General features: G+C 37.8%; 1 protein-coding gene across 1 annotated transcript in view; it reads right to left on the reverse strand.

Moving 5' to 3' along the window:
- Nucleotides 1–12,874, reverse strand: part of Fap (fibroblast activation protein alpha) — a 74,049-nt gene that overhangs the window by 14,274 nt on the left and 46,901 nt on the right. The window contains exons 17-20 of the mRNA XM_052725457.1: nt 9,898–9,945; nt 4,247–4,345; nt 3,717–3,786; nt 2,770–2,964 (exon numbers count right to left, since the gene is read on the reverse strand). Coding sequence (XP_052581417.1) covers nt 2,770–2,964; nt 3,717–3,786; nt 4,247–4,345; nt 9,898–9,945 — 412 coding nt within the window. The remainder of the gene's footprint in view (nt 1–2,769; nt 2,965–3,716; nt 3,787–4,246; nt 4,346–9,897; nt 9,946–12,874) is intronic.

The following is a 12,874-nucleotide window of genomic DNA, read 5'->3' on the forward strand; positions in this document are numbered from 1 at the left end:
GGAAGGTTATCAGAAAGAATTGATAATATGGTTTAATCAACACAGACGTAGCAACAAACGAGTCAGATGTTTTCCTCATCTTTGAGATTGAGCTGAACTTCACATTATTTTTTTCCACATTAAAATGACTCTCGGCTAAGTGTGTCTTGAATCCTAGTGATCAATTATACTATTTGAGAAATTTTCTTTTGACAACATCTCTAAGTGTGATAATATATTTTTTTCTCATGCAATTCTTCACCGTTAACCCTTAAATTACATAAAACTAGAACTGTGAGAATATAAACAATGTCGAATAGACTCTAAGTGTGTGGAGATGACCCTATAATCTCTGAAATTTTATGATTTTCTTAGATGTGGCATTTTTCCATGGAGCCTGGAGAAATCATGTTCCCTTTTCACCAGTGTTGGTGAACTCACAACCGTCCTTAGAGGCATTCTCATGCACAGACAAGCTACAAGGTTGTATCGGCCTGTTCTTCCTTCATTTTTCACGTTGTTTAAATTTGTTAGCTTGGCTCGACTTGTATTTTTACTGCTGTTTCAGACACACATGTATGGTTTTCTGTTCACATGTAGACAATTCACGTATGTCAAATTGTATAAGAGATTCCAGGAAAACAATTTCAGTTCTGGGGTGATTTGACAGTCACAGTCAAGAAACCCATTTCCTCGGGTCACGTGTGTGGTGTCTCATTCCTACAACACTTCTTAGAGAGACAGGGAGCTGAACCACCATCAGTATCATCATTATTCCCTCTTTTTTAGCTTTTTCGTTTTCTAGGGATCAGGTTCAAAGGCCTCTTTTATGTGTTAGTATTAATGCAAAATTGATAGAAGGTAAAAATTATAGCTCTGTGTTCTCTATAGTGAATGCTAGAAATAAAATTTTCATTAAGATCCGTGTATGGGCTTCAGATCTGTGCTTTTACTTCCTTCAATAGAGGACATTAAGAACTCATTTCTTGCTGAGTACTGTATTTCTGATGCAATGCCTTAAGTACCATGACATATTTTGTTGGTGGTGGACTGTATGATTATGATCGTTTTAAGCAAAAGCCAAAACAAACACCCTTCGAGGCCTATCAACCTTAGGAAACACTTAATGAAGAAACAATGGTTTATAATTTTTATCTCCATGCTTTTGTGAAGTCTTTGATTTATATTTCTTTTGGTGTTTTGCATAGTTTTAAGTACTAATAATGAAGACTCAAGATGTACCTCTAACAAAACACCTGAAGAATTAAAGCTAGAAGACTGACAAATGTGTTTATACTCTTGACAGGGCACGTGAAAGCCTGGAAAAACTAAGCTGAGGATTTAGCTCAGTGGGTAAGTGATTGCTTAATACTTACAAGGTCCTGGACTTGACTTCCAATACTGCAAAAATAAAAATAAAAACAAACATACAAAAGCAAAACACAAAGTTCTCTGCTACCCCAGTGGAGTTCATTTTGAACCATTTCTCCACTGGACAAAGTTCTTCCAAATAAATTAATAGCAAAAATGTCAAAAGTCTGGATCAGTGAGAATTACACAGCCTCCGAGAAGTGAGGGGTTAATTATAGATTTTTATGCTGTTTAACAATTTAATCATTAATTTACTATGTTATATTACAATTGACTGCTTTAATTGAACACACTTCATCTCTACATAAATGACTATTCACTGAATGGAAGAAACATTGGAATACAATGAGTGATGATTGTCTTTCTATTCTTAAAATTGCTTACATAGGAATTTAAACTTTTCTGCTTTCATTAGAATCAGAAATACAAAAAAAAGTGCTGTCTGGGTCTATATCTTAGCTGTTAAATATAATCTCTTTTGTATATGTTGACCAATATTGCTAATAAAACTAGCACTAAGGGGATAAAAGAAATATGCTAGTGAATTTTCTAAATTGCCCTTTCTTGTGAATCAATGGTTAATCATAAGTTGTTGCATGTAAAAAATCATTTGTATCTATGAATGCAACCAGCCAGATAGCCAGTAGTTTCCAGACTGATAAACTCTTATTCACCAGCTTCACCTACTCACACTATGGCAATTGGAGTCCAGGGAAATCCTGTAGCATGTCCCTAGTACAGTAGCAGTTTTACTGACAACATTCTCTAAGATTCAAGAAAGACAATAGGACCATAAATTGTGGTTAGAAATATAGCTGAGCGAGAAAAAAATTAGATCTGTCTTCCTTCTGAATATTTTCATATTACTTCTATTATATAAAAGCAGGAGCTTTTCATCAAATGACAATTGGCATATACCTTCATGCTAGTACAGTAAAAAATGACAGCAAGTTGAATCACAAATGAATTCCCAATACCTAGAACATATAGTATGATGGAGGTCTGAATTATAGAGTGGGACTGACAATGATTGAATACATTCAGATATTTGACTTATGGAAGATTATCGCTAAAGTTATTTTTCTTTTTGCTTTTCCAAATGTGAGCCATGGTAACAAATGAAAGTGCATTGGAAGGTCTCGCCTCTACCTAGAATTTTTCTTCACTTTTATTAGCCCTTTTTCAAGAACAAATCTCCCCATATTTGGCCCAAAAGATCCCTTTATAACTAATAACAATGTTGTTCCTAGTCAGGAAACTAGACCCCTAAAGAACCAAGTCATTAGGAATTGAAAGCATGATTAGGCATGTAGCTCAATGGTAGGACACACCTGCCATGCTCAGGGGTCCTGGGATGAACTTCTGTTGTGATTGTGCTATACTTGTTGTGTAGGGACAGTTTGATGAGAAGGTGCTCACCTGACAGCTGCTATCTGGTCCTCAACTTCATACACACCCAGCTTTCGATACACCGCATACAGGAATTTGTCACCTTGGAAAGCAGTGCCTCGACCATCCACCAAGGCAACGACTATCCCCTCCTTACTTGCAAGATAAGTTATCCAATGAACAGCAAATACAGGCTTTACACTCTGGCTGCAGGGACCACCATACCTAAAGGAAAATAAAAAAATAATTTCTGGATTTTTTTTTTTTTTTTATAAAACCCAGTTTCCCACAGCAGCCTAGCACTGACTCTGACAATTCCCAGACCAATTATGTGATAAAAATTCCAATATCAATAGCATTAGAGCTGGCTCTAAATCAAGAAAAGACCAGGCTTCCCCAGAGGTTTGCTACAAGGAAGTTGTTTTGGGACACAGCCTCTCCTATTCCCCAAAACGGATACATCTAGGGTTGGCATTTCAAGGAATATGTGTGGGTTTTTCGTCATTTCTGCCACCTGCCACTTGCTAAAAGCAGACATAAGATATACTAAAAAAAATGCATGGTGTTTTAAGCAAATTGTGTGTAGGTCAGCACTGATTTTGGGTGTGATTCCACTAAATGTATTCCATTCCTTTATTTCATTTCTAACTCAATTACATAAGATGTTAAGATGATTTACACTATTTTTTTTGGCTGCAATCTCCCTATCTCAAAGGTATTCTGACACATTCGGCAATTTGCCATCCCAAGGAAATTCAACACAACAAATGCAGGCAAGTCCATCTCAAATCTCAAAACTCCCTCGATCTATTTTAAATAACCATATTTTATTTACTCTGATTAGTTGGGGGAATATATAAAAACAGCATCAATAGGAACTGTTACCAAGGAGAATGGTTCTTTCTATTTCATAAATGTGTATTTCATCCAACATATTTTCAGTAAATAGTTTTTACTCTAAAGAAAATATTACATACACTTGGATTAGCAAAGGGTACTTCTTTGATCTGTCAAATTGAGGAGGAAGAATCATCTTGTACCATAAAGCTTTGGAAACAGAAAAAGAGAATAATTATTTCATCACATGTATGCTATCATTTATTTTCTTTAACAATACTCATCATCAAAGCGACCCATAGCAAGTAAATCATTAAGAATTAGGAGCATATTTTAAATTGATTTGGTTACATATTTCAGGTCTAATTTGCAAATGACTATAAATCTCAAAATAATTTTCATTTTAGAATCATATATTCTAAAATTAAAATTAGATAATGTCTGTTTTTAAATGTTACTGTTGGGAGGGCGCTATAAAAAGTAGATGACCAACTGTATGTACAATCATATTATAATGTTTAACAAAACTAAATATTGTTACAGAAATGTTATTTTAAATGAGAGCTTATATCACATGGCTTGTACTATAACATTTACGCAGTAATTTTTTTTAAGTGAAAGAAGTGTTCACTTTCACATCTATATGTGAGAAGTTCTTAAAAGATCTTACTAATTTCACCATCTTCAAGCTTCTTAATTTCCTCTGTAGGCAGCTGGATATTTTTCAAAGCATTCTCCAATTCCTTGTTTTCTTCCAGTATTTGTATTTCTTTAAAAAATATCATGTTCATCATTAGTTAATATTATCTGCATAAATAATTTCTTAAATTCCTTCAGTGTATGGGTGACCCTGAAGTGACTAAAGGTCTTTAAGGAACCTCATGTTGGCAATCATAACGCAGCCATTAGTGCATATATCAGTGTGTGATGACATCACATTTCTATCAGTGTCCTTTAGTGATCCTTATAGCCCCTAACATTTCCAACATTTTCCTGCTTGGTGATGGCACATGACTTTACTCAAAGCACTCGAGAGCCAGAGGCAGGCTGATTTCTGTGAGTTTGAGGCCGGCTTGGTCTACAGAGTAAGTTTCAGGACAACCAGGGCTACACAGAAAAACCCCGTCTCAAAAAAACCAAACCAGCAAACAAAAGGCCCATTTCCAGCATTTTGAGCAGAAACATAAAAGCAGCAATGTTAATTTGGTCATGTTTTCCCATATCCAACTGTACTTTTCAATTTGAAGCCATGTACCTGAATAGGTGATATTTCTTTAAAAGTTGACTAAAGGGATGGATCATTGACCCACCTAGGTGAAATGGTGATATGACTGTAAACCCAATGGATTCAGTTTGAGGAGTTAAACATCATTTCTGAGATTTTTATAGTTGTATCTTAACCTTTTCCAGTTATGTTTGATTAACAGAGAAATTTCCCTTTTTTGAAAACAAATTGCTGTGTTTCAAAAATCTTTTCCCCAAAATTGTCACATATCTTAGTCAAAAAACAATACATAGTGTTGTTCTGTCTCATATCTGAAAAACAACCTAAAAGATGCTGTTTATAGTCATAAGTGGTGGATCCTGCCCATAATTTTAGTGATTTGGAGGCTGAAAAAAAAGGATCTCTGTGAGTTCAAGGTGAGCTTGATTCACACAGAAGTGAGTTTGAGATTAGCCTGGTCTATAGCCCAAGACCCTCCCTCAGAACAGAACAAAAACTTCTGTTCATACTTGAGCTCAAAACATTTCACATTTTAATATTAGTTTCAAATGGAATAAATCAGTCGATCCTCTGAATGTCATGTATTGGCAATACATGTCAATGGGTTTATATTCAGAAAGCTTTTTAAAATAAGTTTTAATTTGATACTATCATCTTCATGAGAAAAATTAGTCTTTCATACAATATGTAGCTAGATTTCTTTTAAATGTGAAATGGAAAAGTGGATGACTTGTGAAATACGGTAATTGCCACAAAGTAAATCCTGAAGATTTTTGTTTATATTCATTTTTGAAAAGTGGTCACTGAAGACAGTGAACTGGAGACTTACAACCACCCTGTTTGCCAAACCACTTCCCTATAGCTCTCTGTTTTTGTATGCTCATGGCATTTTGCTCCAGATCGTGTTATATTTAATCTTAGCACACATAGAAATGTTTTGGGTATGATTTATATAAAAGACATAATAACTTTCACATTAGCTTTGGGTAACCCATCAGAAAAGAAATACTTGTGACATAATAGAAGTTAAAACTCACAAAAGTTAAATGCACAAATCTAAGTGAATCCAGCCCCCACCCCCTTTCCCTCGTGTGGAGTATGTATGTAGAGTTCTCCAGAAGAAGCGAGTTCTGAGTGAGACAAGGGTATAGAGGGGGTGATGGACTCATTGATTCCTATTTTTGTTATCTGACTTACAGGTACAGGAAATAGAAGGTGTTATCATATCTTATGATTTTTAACTTTATTGCCATTCTGTTGTTAATTATTGAACCTTTAAATTTTATGACTTAATGAAGTACCAGGGTTGATTGAAAAGCTAATCAATACTTCTGTCGTTAGATTGTATTCTTATGAATAGTGAACAAGAAGTTCTTCTACCTCTTAAAACACAAATAGAATTTCCTAGACTACGGTAAGAGTGAGAGACGACATCTGGACTCCTCCACGGGGTTGTACATTATAAGCCATCGATTTGTCAGGGGTGGTGCAGTCTGGAACATATTCTTTCTTCCCTCCCCTTATCCTTGTGTGCTTACTACTCATTGAGCTCACTGAGGGTCTAGTATCAGATATGGAGTCTGTACTCCATATGTTTGTAGATACTGTATTATGACGAAACTGAACTGATTTTTAAAAGTGATAGATCTTGTATTTGATTTTTGTTTGTCATATAAAATGCTGTATTTCATATTAATTAAATTTTGTGAAGAATCTGTGGGAAAGCTGTAAGTAAGGTCATTTAGTTACTTCGTTTAATGAGAACCTGAGATGCCCAAAGCAACTGATTCCAAACAGGCCCTTAGCGTTAAGTGTTAGCTCTTCCGGGTTTCCATAGTATCTGATTCAAATATAATCTGCTGTTTTTACTTTCCTCTTGGCAAGGGAAATGGAGTCCATTGTTTTCCTGAAGGCTTTCAAACCTTCACAAACCTACCAGTGAGCTCTTCTTCCTTTCCCATGACAAGGGATTAAACTCTTCCTGTAGTTCTGGACCCCACCCCTTCCCAATTTCTCAGGGACTTTCTTCTTCTATTTCTTGGGTCTTGTATGGTGCAGGCTATGTATGCAGCCAAGGCTGGTCTGAAACTTCTGATTTCCCCCCTTTCTCTCTCTCTCTCTCAAGTGTTGGGGTTACAGACAAATGCCACGTGTTGTGCCTAGCATTCGTTAACCCCCTTTAGCCTCATAATTTCTTCAATCAACCTTCAACAAATATTTATCGTCTTACAAAACATTAACTGTTCCCAGCTAGTATCCTACCTTTCTACTCTCTTCAAAGACATATGCCCTGGAAGTATTGGTAGCTTTGTCAAAGCAAACAAACAAACAAACAAACAGCCACTAATTTTCTATGCAGGTCCAACCTCTCTTTAATCTTGTCACCTCTTCCACTGTTCTCTAGAAAGGGCCCTAAAAGGTAGTTGTCATTGTATCTTTGCCATTTGTGTACTAGTGTCTTCTGGAGACCCTTACTCTCCCTTCCCCAGTCCCATTTCAAGGCTGTTTACCTCCTGTTTTTCTCTTTGATCTCTTCAACAAGCTTTGTTTCTTCACTTCTTGAGTAATGGCATTCTGAAAGGTTTTGCTCAAGGCTCACTTTTTATGAACTCCCAATCTCATCCATTCCCAAGGCCCTAGACACCAAGTTCTCATAAACTAACAACACCTTAATGATCATCTTCAGTACAACTGCTGCTTTGATATTCAGATCCCCAAATCAAGTAAGTCACCATAGGCCAACCGGCTCGATTTGCATATCCTGTCAGTACTTTAAACTCAATATTCAAAACAAATTTCATCATCTCCTCAAAGATGTGTTCTCCACAGTCAGTACTTTGTGAGTAAAAAAGCAAACATTTCAATCCACCCACCAAACCAACCATCCAAAGAGTATCAATGCCTTTTGTATTCAAGAATCTCAGGTTTAACAGATACCATTGGGAAACATTTCCTACCTGAAGTAATCCAGACCAGGACTCTCTCTCTGTGCTTTCATGTTTCCTGCATGTCTTTTCTCTTAGCCCTACATTTCATTTTCTCACTGTTGTCTGCTCCCATATTTACATCACCCCCCTAATCTCTAATCTCCTTGAGGGCAGGAGTAATGCCCAATCTGGCATCCGTTATTTTAAAGAAATAGTACCTTGTATAATAAAAGACTTAATCTAGTAAGTGCTCAATATTTGCTGAATGAAGATTGCCGATGTGAAATGAAAAGGTTAGTGGTTTAAAAAAAGAAGAAAAGCTAAAAAAATGTATTGAACAGAATCTGCCATAAAATAGGTGTTATAGATGTTTATCAAAAGTATAGATTCGAAAGTATAGTTCCAACTCTAGTGGACTGGAATCTCTGAGTACCTATATTTGTGATAAGCATATGATGTGGTACGGATGTGAAATGTTTCCCCCACAGACTCATGTGTTTGGATATTTGCTCTCCATTGAGTGGCAACCTTGCACTGTTTTTGAAGGTTGTAGAACGTTCAGGAAGTGGAGGCATTGTAGAAGAAGTGAGTCACTGGGAACCTGGTCTAGCTCTTCCCCATTCTTGGCCTTTCTCTGCTCCCTGACTGCAGGTGTGACGTGACTGACCAGCTGCCCCAGGCTCCTGCCGCCATGCTTTCTTGCCACAGCAGACTATATCCCTCAAGCTGCTTCTTGGAGGGATTTGGTTGGAACAATGAGAACAATAAGTAATACAGGGCAAAAGAATGCTGTTCTCATTAGATAAGCTGGTGGGTCTGTTCTCCAAAAGAATTTGAGTGTTTTCTTGAATTAGAAAATATAAAAATATATATGATGTATATGGAGAGTGGTGTAATAAAACTTCAAAAGCATTAAAAAGATTAGTATCTGCCTGGAATATAGCAAGAACATCAAGAAAAAAATGCTAGAATATAGAAATTCATTTTATGGAGCAAAGGAAGTGGAGCTATATTTTAGAGTGATGATAAAATGAACTTTAAATATCTATGGAGATTTCCACTAAAACAAAAACTTCAGGACTTGAAAGTAGCATTGCTTTAAAATGTTGCTCCCTGAATGCTGAATATGTCTAATTAACAAATTTAAACTGTTGTTCATCAAATCATTTCATTATTATATACAAGGTTAAAATAACTTCAAAAAGAAACTAAACCCACTGTCCTTCTTCATAATCCCTAGGCTTTTCCTCATGACTTCATTGTCGCCTGTTCTTGAGCCATTAAACGGACACAAAACTATTCCCCAAGCAGTGTCCTGACTTGTCAGCAAGCCTGCCCAGGGAGAACTGCAGGCCTGAGTGCCGAAGGAAGAAGCGTCTGCTTGTCCCACAGCATCCCTGCTCTCCAGCAACTCCAATCTTTCCGTGTTTAATGGCCAATCAGAGGGTAACGGAGAGCCATCAGGAAGAATACCCGGCAATTTTATACTTGGAAAACCCTACCGAGAGCAAAGAAAGGGCCATCTTTGAACTGTGACCTGCTTTAACCACCATCACAAATTCCAGGTAGAGAGAACTCTGATGACAGCAGCTGAAAATGGAAAGTATCCCCAAATTCCAGGGCGTTCACACATGGCAACAATGTGATAGAGCCGTTAACACAAAGCAAAACAAGCAAAAGTGTTGGCATGATAATCACCCTCTGCTCTGAACCCAATCAGAGAAGTAATGTCTAGGATTTTTTTTTTTTTTTTGCCAGTATGAGATGATAGGAGGAGGAGGAGGAGGAGGAGGAGGAGGAGGAGGAGGAGGAGGAGGAGGAAGAAGAGGAGAAAATCCTTCTTGAAAAACAGGAATTCTTCTTTGTTTTTTGAGGAGAGAGAAAATGTGTAAATATTCTTTCTGATTCTTATCTTCTGTGGTTTTAGAAGGCCAGGGGAGAAGAGAGAATTGATCTCTATGGTATGATTTCTATCATGTCACATTCCCACTGCCAATAAGTACCAAGCTTCATGTGATCAGGTTTAATCCAAGCAATATCTGAATCTGTGGAATAATAAGCTTTATGATGGAAACGTGGCATTACATTTCCTCCTGTCAAGGTGGGCCAACTATCCTGCCCTCTGTAGTGGCTCATGACAGACAGCTCAGGATAGAAGCAAGAGAGTACCTTGGTCTGTCCGGCCGTCGTGGAGGGTGGAAATGGGGAGACCAGGGCCTGTGTGCAGGATGGAAACAAAAATGTGACTACTGTTAAAAATAACATTTCACTTTCAGCCAGGATTGCTTGTAGTATTTATGACTAGTGTCAAGCACAAGTACAGCTTTTAACTCTTCAGTGACTTTTTTTTTTTCACCATGGAGAAGCAAACATTTTAAGTTACATTTAAACCACGTACATCAGATCAAAGCCCAATCAAAGAACAGATGCGAGAAAAGGCTTACCTGTGCTGTAGCTTTTCCAGGAGTGAGCCTGGAGAGTTCAAACCTAATTAATTTCACAGAGAGACCTTAGGAGCTGTGAATGGCCATCTGGGAAGCTGCCACACTGCATCAGACAAGTTTTAGTTGTGTATTATCAAGTAACCCTCATCAGTACCTAGACTGTATCTCATTTGTTGAATGTTCAGTTTTTTTTTTTTGGTGGGCAAAAGCTAACATGTTTTATCCTTGTGATTATTACACGCAGAAATAATTTTTATAGAATATCTTTCCTTTTCCAATATGCTGTTTTAGGTCATGTTTTGGGGGCTAATAATTTATGGCAGGAGGAAGGGTGGTATTGAGATTTTCCTTGAGGTGTTAAAGAAGGATGGGGTCATGAGGGAGGGTGGGCTTCAACGTCTGTCACAGAGACTCAAGCCAAGCCTCCAGCAAGCTATGGAATGTGCAGAACTGTCTCAATGGGGCAACATGACAGGTCTTTATCCCCTAGCACAGAGTGCAGTCATTGGATATGGCCGCAGCTAGATCAATCTCCAGACTTAAGGACTGGGGATGAAAGCTGTCAGATACCAGCATCGTTAGTAGTGACTGATAAATCCATTCTTAAGATGGAGGCTCTGTCCAGCACATCATTATCTACCATACACTGCAAAATTTAGCTTCTCTATGTAGAAACTGGCCATTCTAACAAGGTCCACATAAATAAATAAATAAATAAATAAATAAATAAATAAATAAATAAATAAATAAACTAGCACTCATCTGAAGGATAGAATAAAATAATGCCCAGAGTAGACTTTTAAAGAGTGCATTTAATGAGGGACTCGATGGGTTAAAAAGTAATACAGGTGGTGGTTGGGGTAGATGCTCTTGCCATTCCTGATATTTCCTTCTACCTTAAGGGAGCCCCATTAGAGTCGTGTCCTTGGCCTCAAATCAAGTGAAAGAGGGACTTCTGTGAGTTCTTAGAAGACCTGCTTATGAATGGGGCCTTCTGGCTTGCTCCTGGCAGCCTTCTCCCTGTGGAAAACATGCTTCTGATTTGTTCCTTAGAGTTTTAGGTGCCAAGCGTCATGGGCGAATCCTGGAACTCTACAACGGTACCCGTGTTTGTACAACTGTAATTGTGGGGTACAGTGTTGGAAGGCACACAGGTTACTTTCACCACATTTTCTTACTAGTTTTTTATAAATAATAAAGCTAATATTTTGATTCCCTGCCTTACTTCCTAGCAGAACTTGAGACTAGAAGAAAGAGATTTTTATTTGGCTTTCTCCAAAACCAGCAGTCCTTCTGTGGCAGTTGAGAGTGTTGGAGAATGTAACTGAAAAGCTTTTCCTGAGACTCAGTGTTTCTTCAAAGTTCTCAAAAGGGACACACATGCATATTACATTTGGGGCCAGAATCTAGGGAGACAAGGCAGCTTAAATCTCTAGGCTTTAATGTATTAGCATCCATCATATGGAATTTTCACGGGCATATGTTTCTAGCAGTGAAAACCTGCATTTCTTTTTATCTTAAACTAAGAGACAGACCAATGACAGGCTGCCCCTGACCCAGCAGGATGAGGACATGGCCCTAGAGACACGGCATCAAGGCCTAAAATTCCTATTTGTACTGTTTTCGTGCCACATTACTGACATGATTTTTACCTGCATTATCCTGCCTTCCAGGGCTCAACGGCCCTTTGGAGAGTTTGAAAGTTACATAATGAGGCGTTACTCTTAGCCCTAAAGAGAAAGATTTCAAGGTTTTTCCTATGATGGTGCAGTGACTCATTTTTACTGGAGCTTCAAAAACACCAGACGATGTGATGCTTCCCACACAGTATATTTTTTGCTAAATGGGAAATTACCATACTGCCGAGGAAGAGTGAGTGGTGGAAAAGTCAGGCAATTCAAGTTCTAGAAAGGACTCTGCCACCAACTTTTGATGAGGGCTTAGTCTTTGGTTCCTTATCTATACTTCAGTGAACATTTAGGTTCAAGTAGATACTAGAGAGAAGCGACAGAAAACGTGTTAGCATGCTTTTCTGGAGAGCGGTATTGCGTTATTCAAATACAGAGTGCATACCGGTATAAATGCATATATGTTAATGTGACAGTGCTGTCTTTATCAGCAAATGGAACAGCAAGAAGCAGCTATCTTGGTAGAGTTTGCAAAAGACAGTCATTCTTTTGATGCTCCACGATGCCTGTGTGTAATGTATCAGACACTCCTCTCTTACAGTTATGAATAGAAAGACTAAAGAGATCAGCCCCACCCAGCCTTCCAGGAGAGAGAGATAAACAGATGCTCCAGTATCCTTAGTTCAAGGATGCTGTGTGCCTGACATGTAAGCTTTTGATACATGTTACATAAATATAGAGTTTGGGTTGGAAAATGTTGCATATAACTTGAGAGGGACATTTAATGTTTACCTTTAAATGCCATAATCACAATCAGCACATATGGTCATGAACAACAATCTCTTGACATTTCAAAGATGCCACTGACCAAACATTTTATGGAAGTGTTATTTCAAACTGACATCTTGTGACATCTTGAAGGGAGCATTCGGGTTAAAATGGTTATTTGTGTCTACATAGTCAAATGAGCCCTGGCTCGGGTTCTAGAGCCAGGTTGTTGGATTAAGGGAAGTAGCATATCCTGAGGGTCTTAATTCTTGTTCATTTTACCGAAAACCCACAGGAGGCCTCTGC

This window comes from Peromyscus californicus, unplaced genomic scaffold, assembly GCF_007827085.1.
Source record: "Peromyscus californicus insignis strain IS unplaced genomic scaffold, ASM782708v3 Scaffold_7__1_contigs__length_154581171, whole genome shotgun sequence".
Classification (NCBI taxonomy): Eukaryota; Metazoa; Chordata; class Mammalia; order Rodentia; family Cricetidae; genus Peromyscus; species Peromyscus californicus.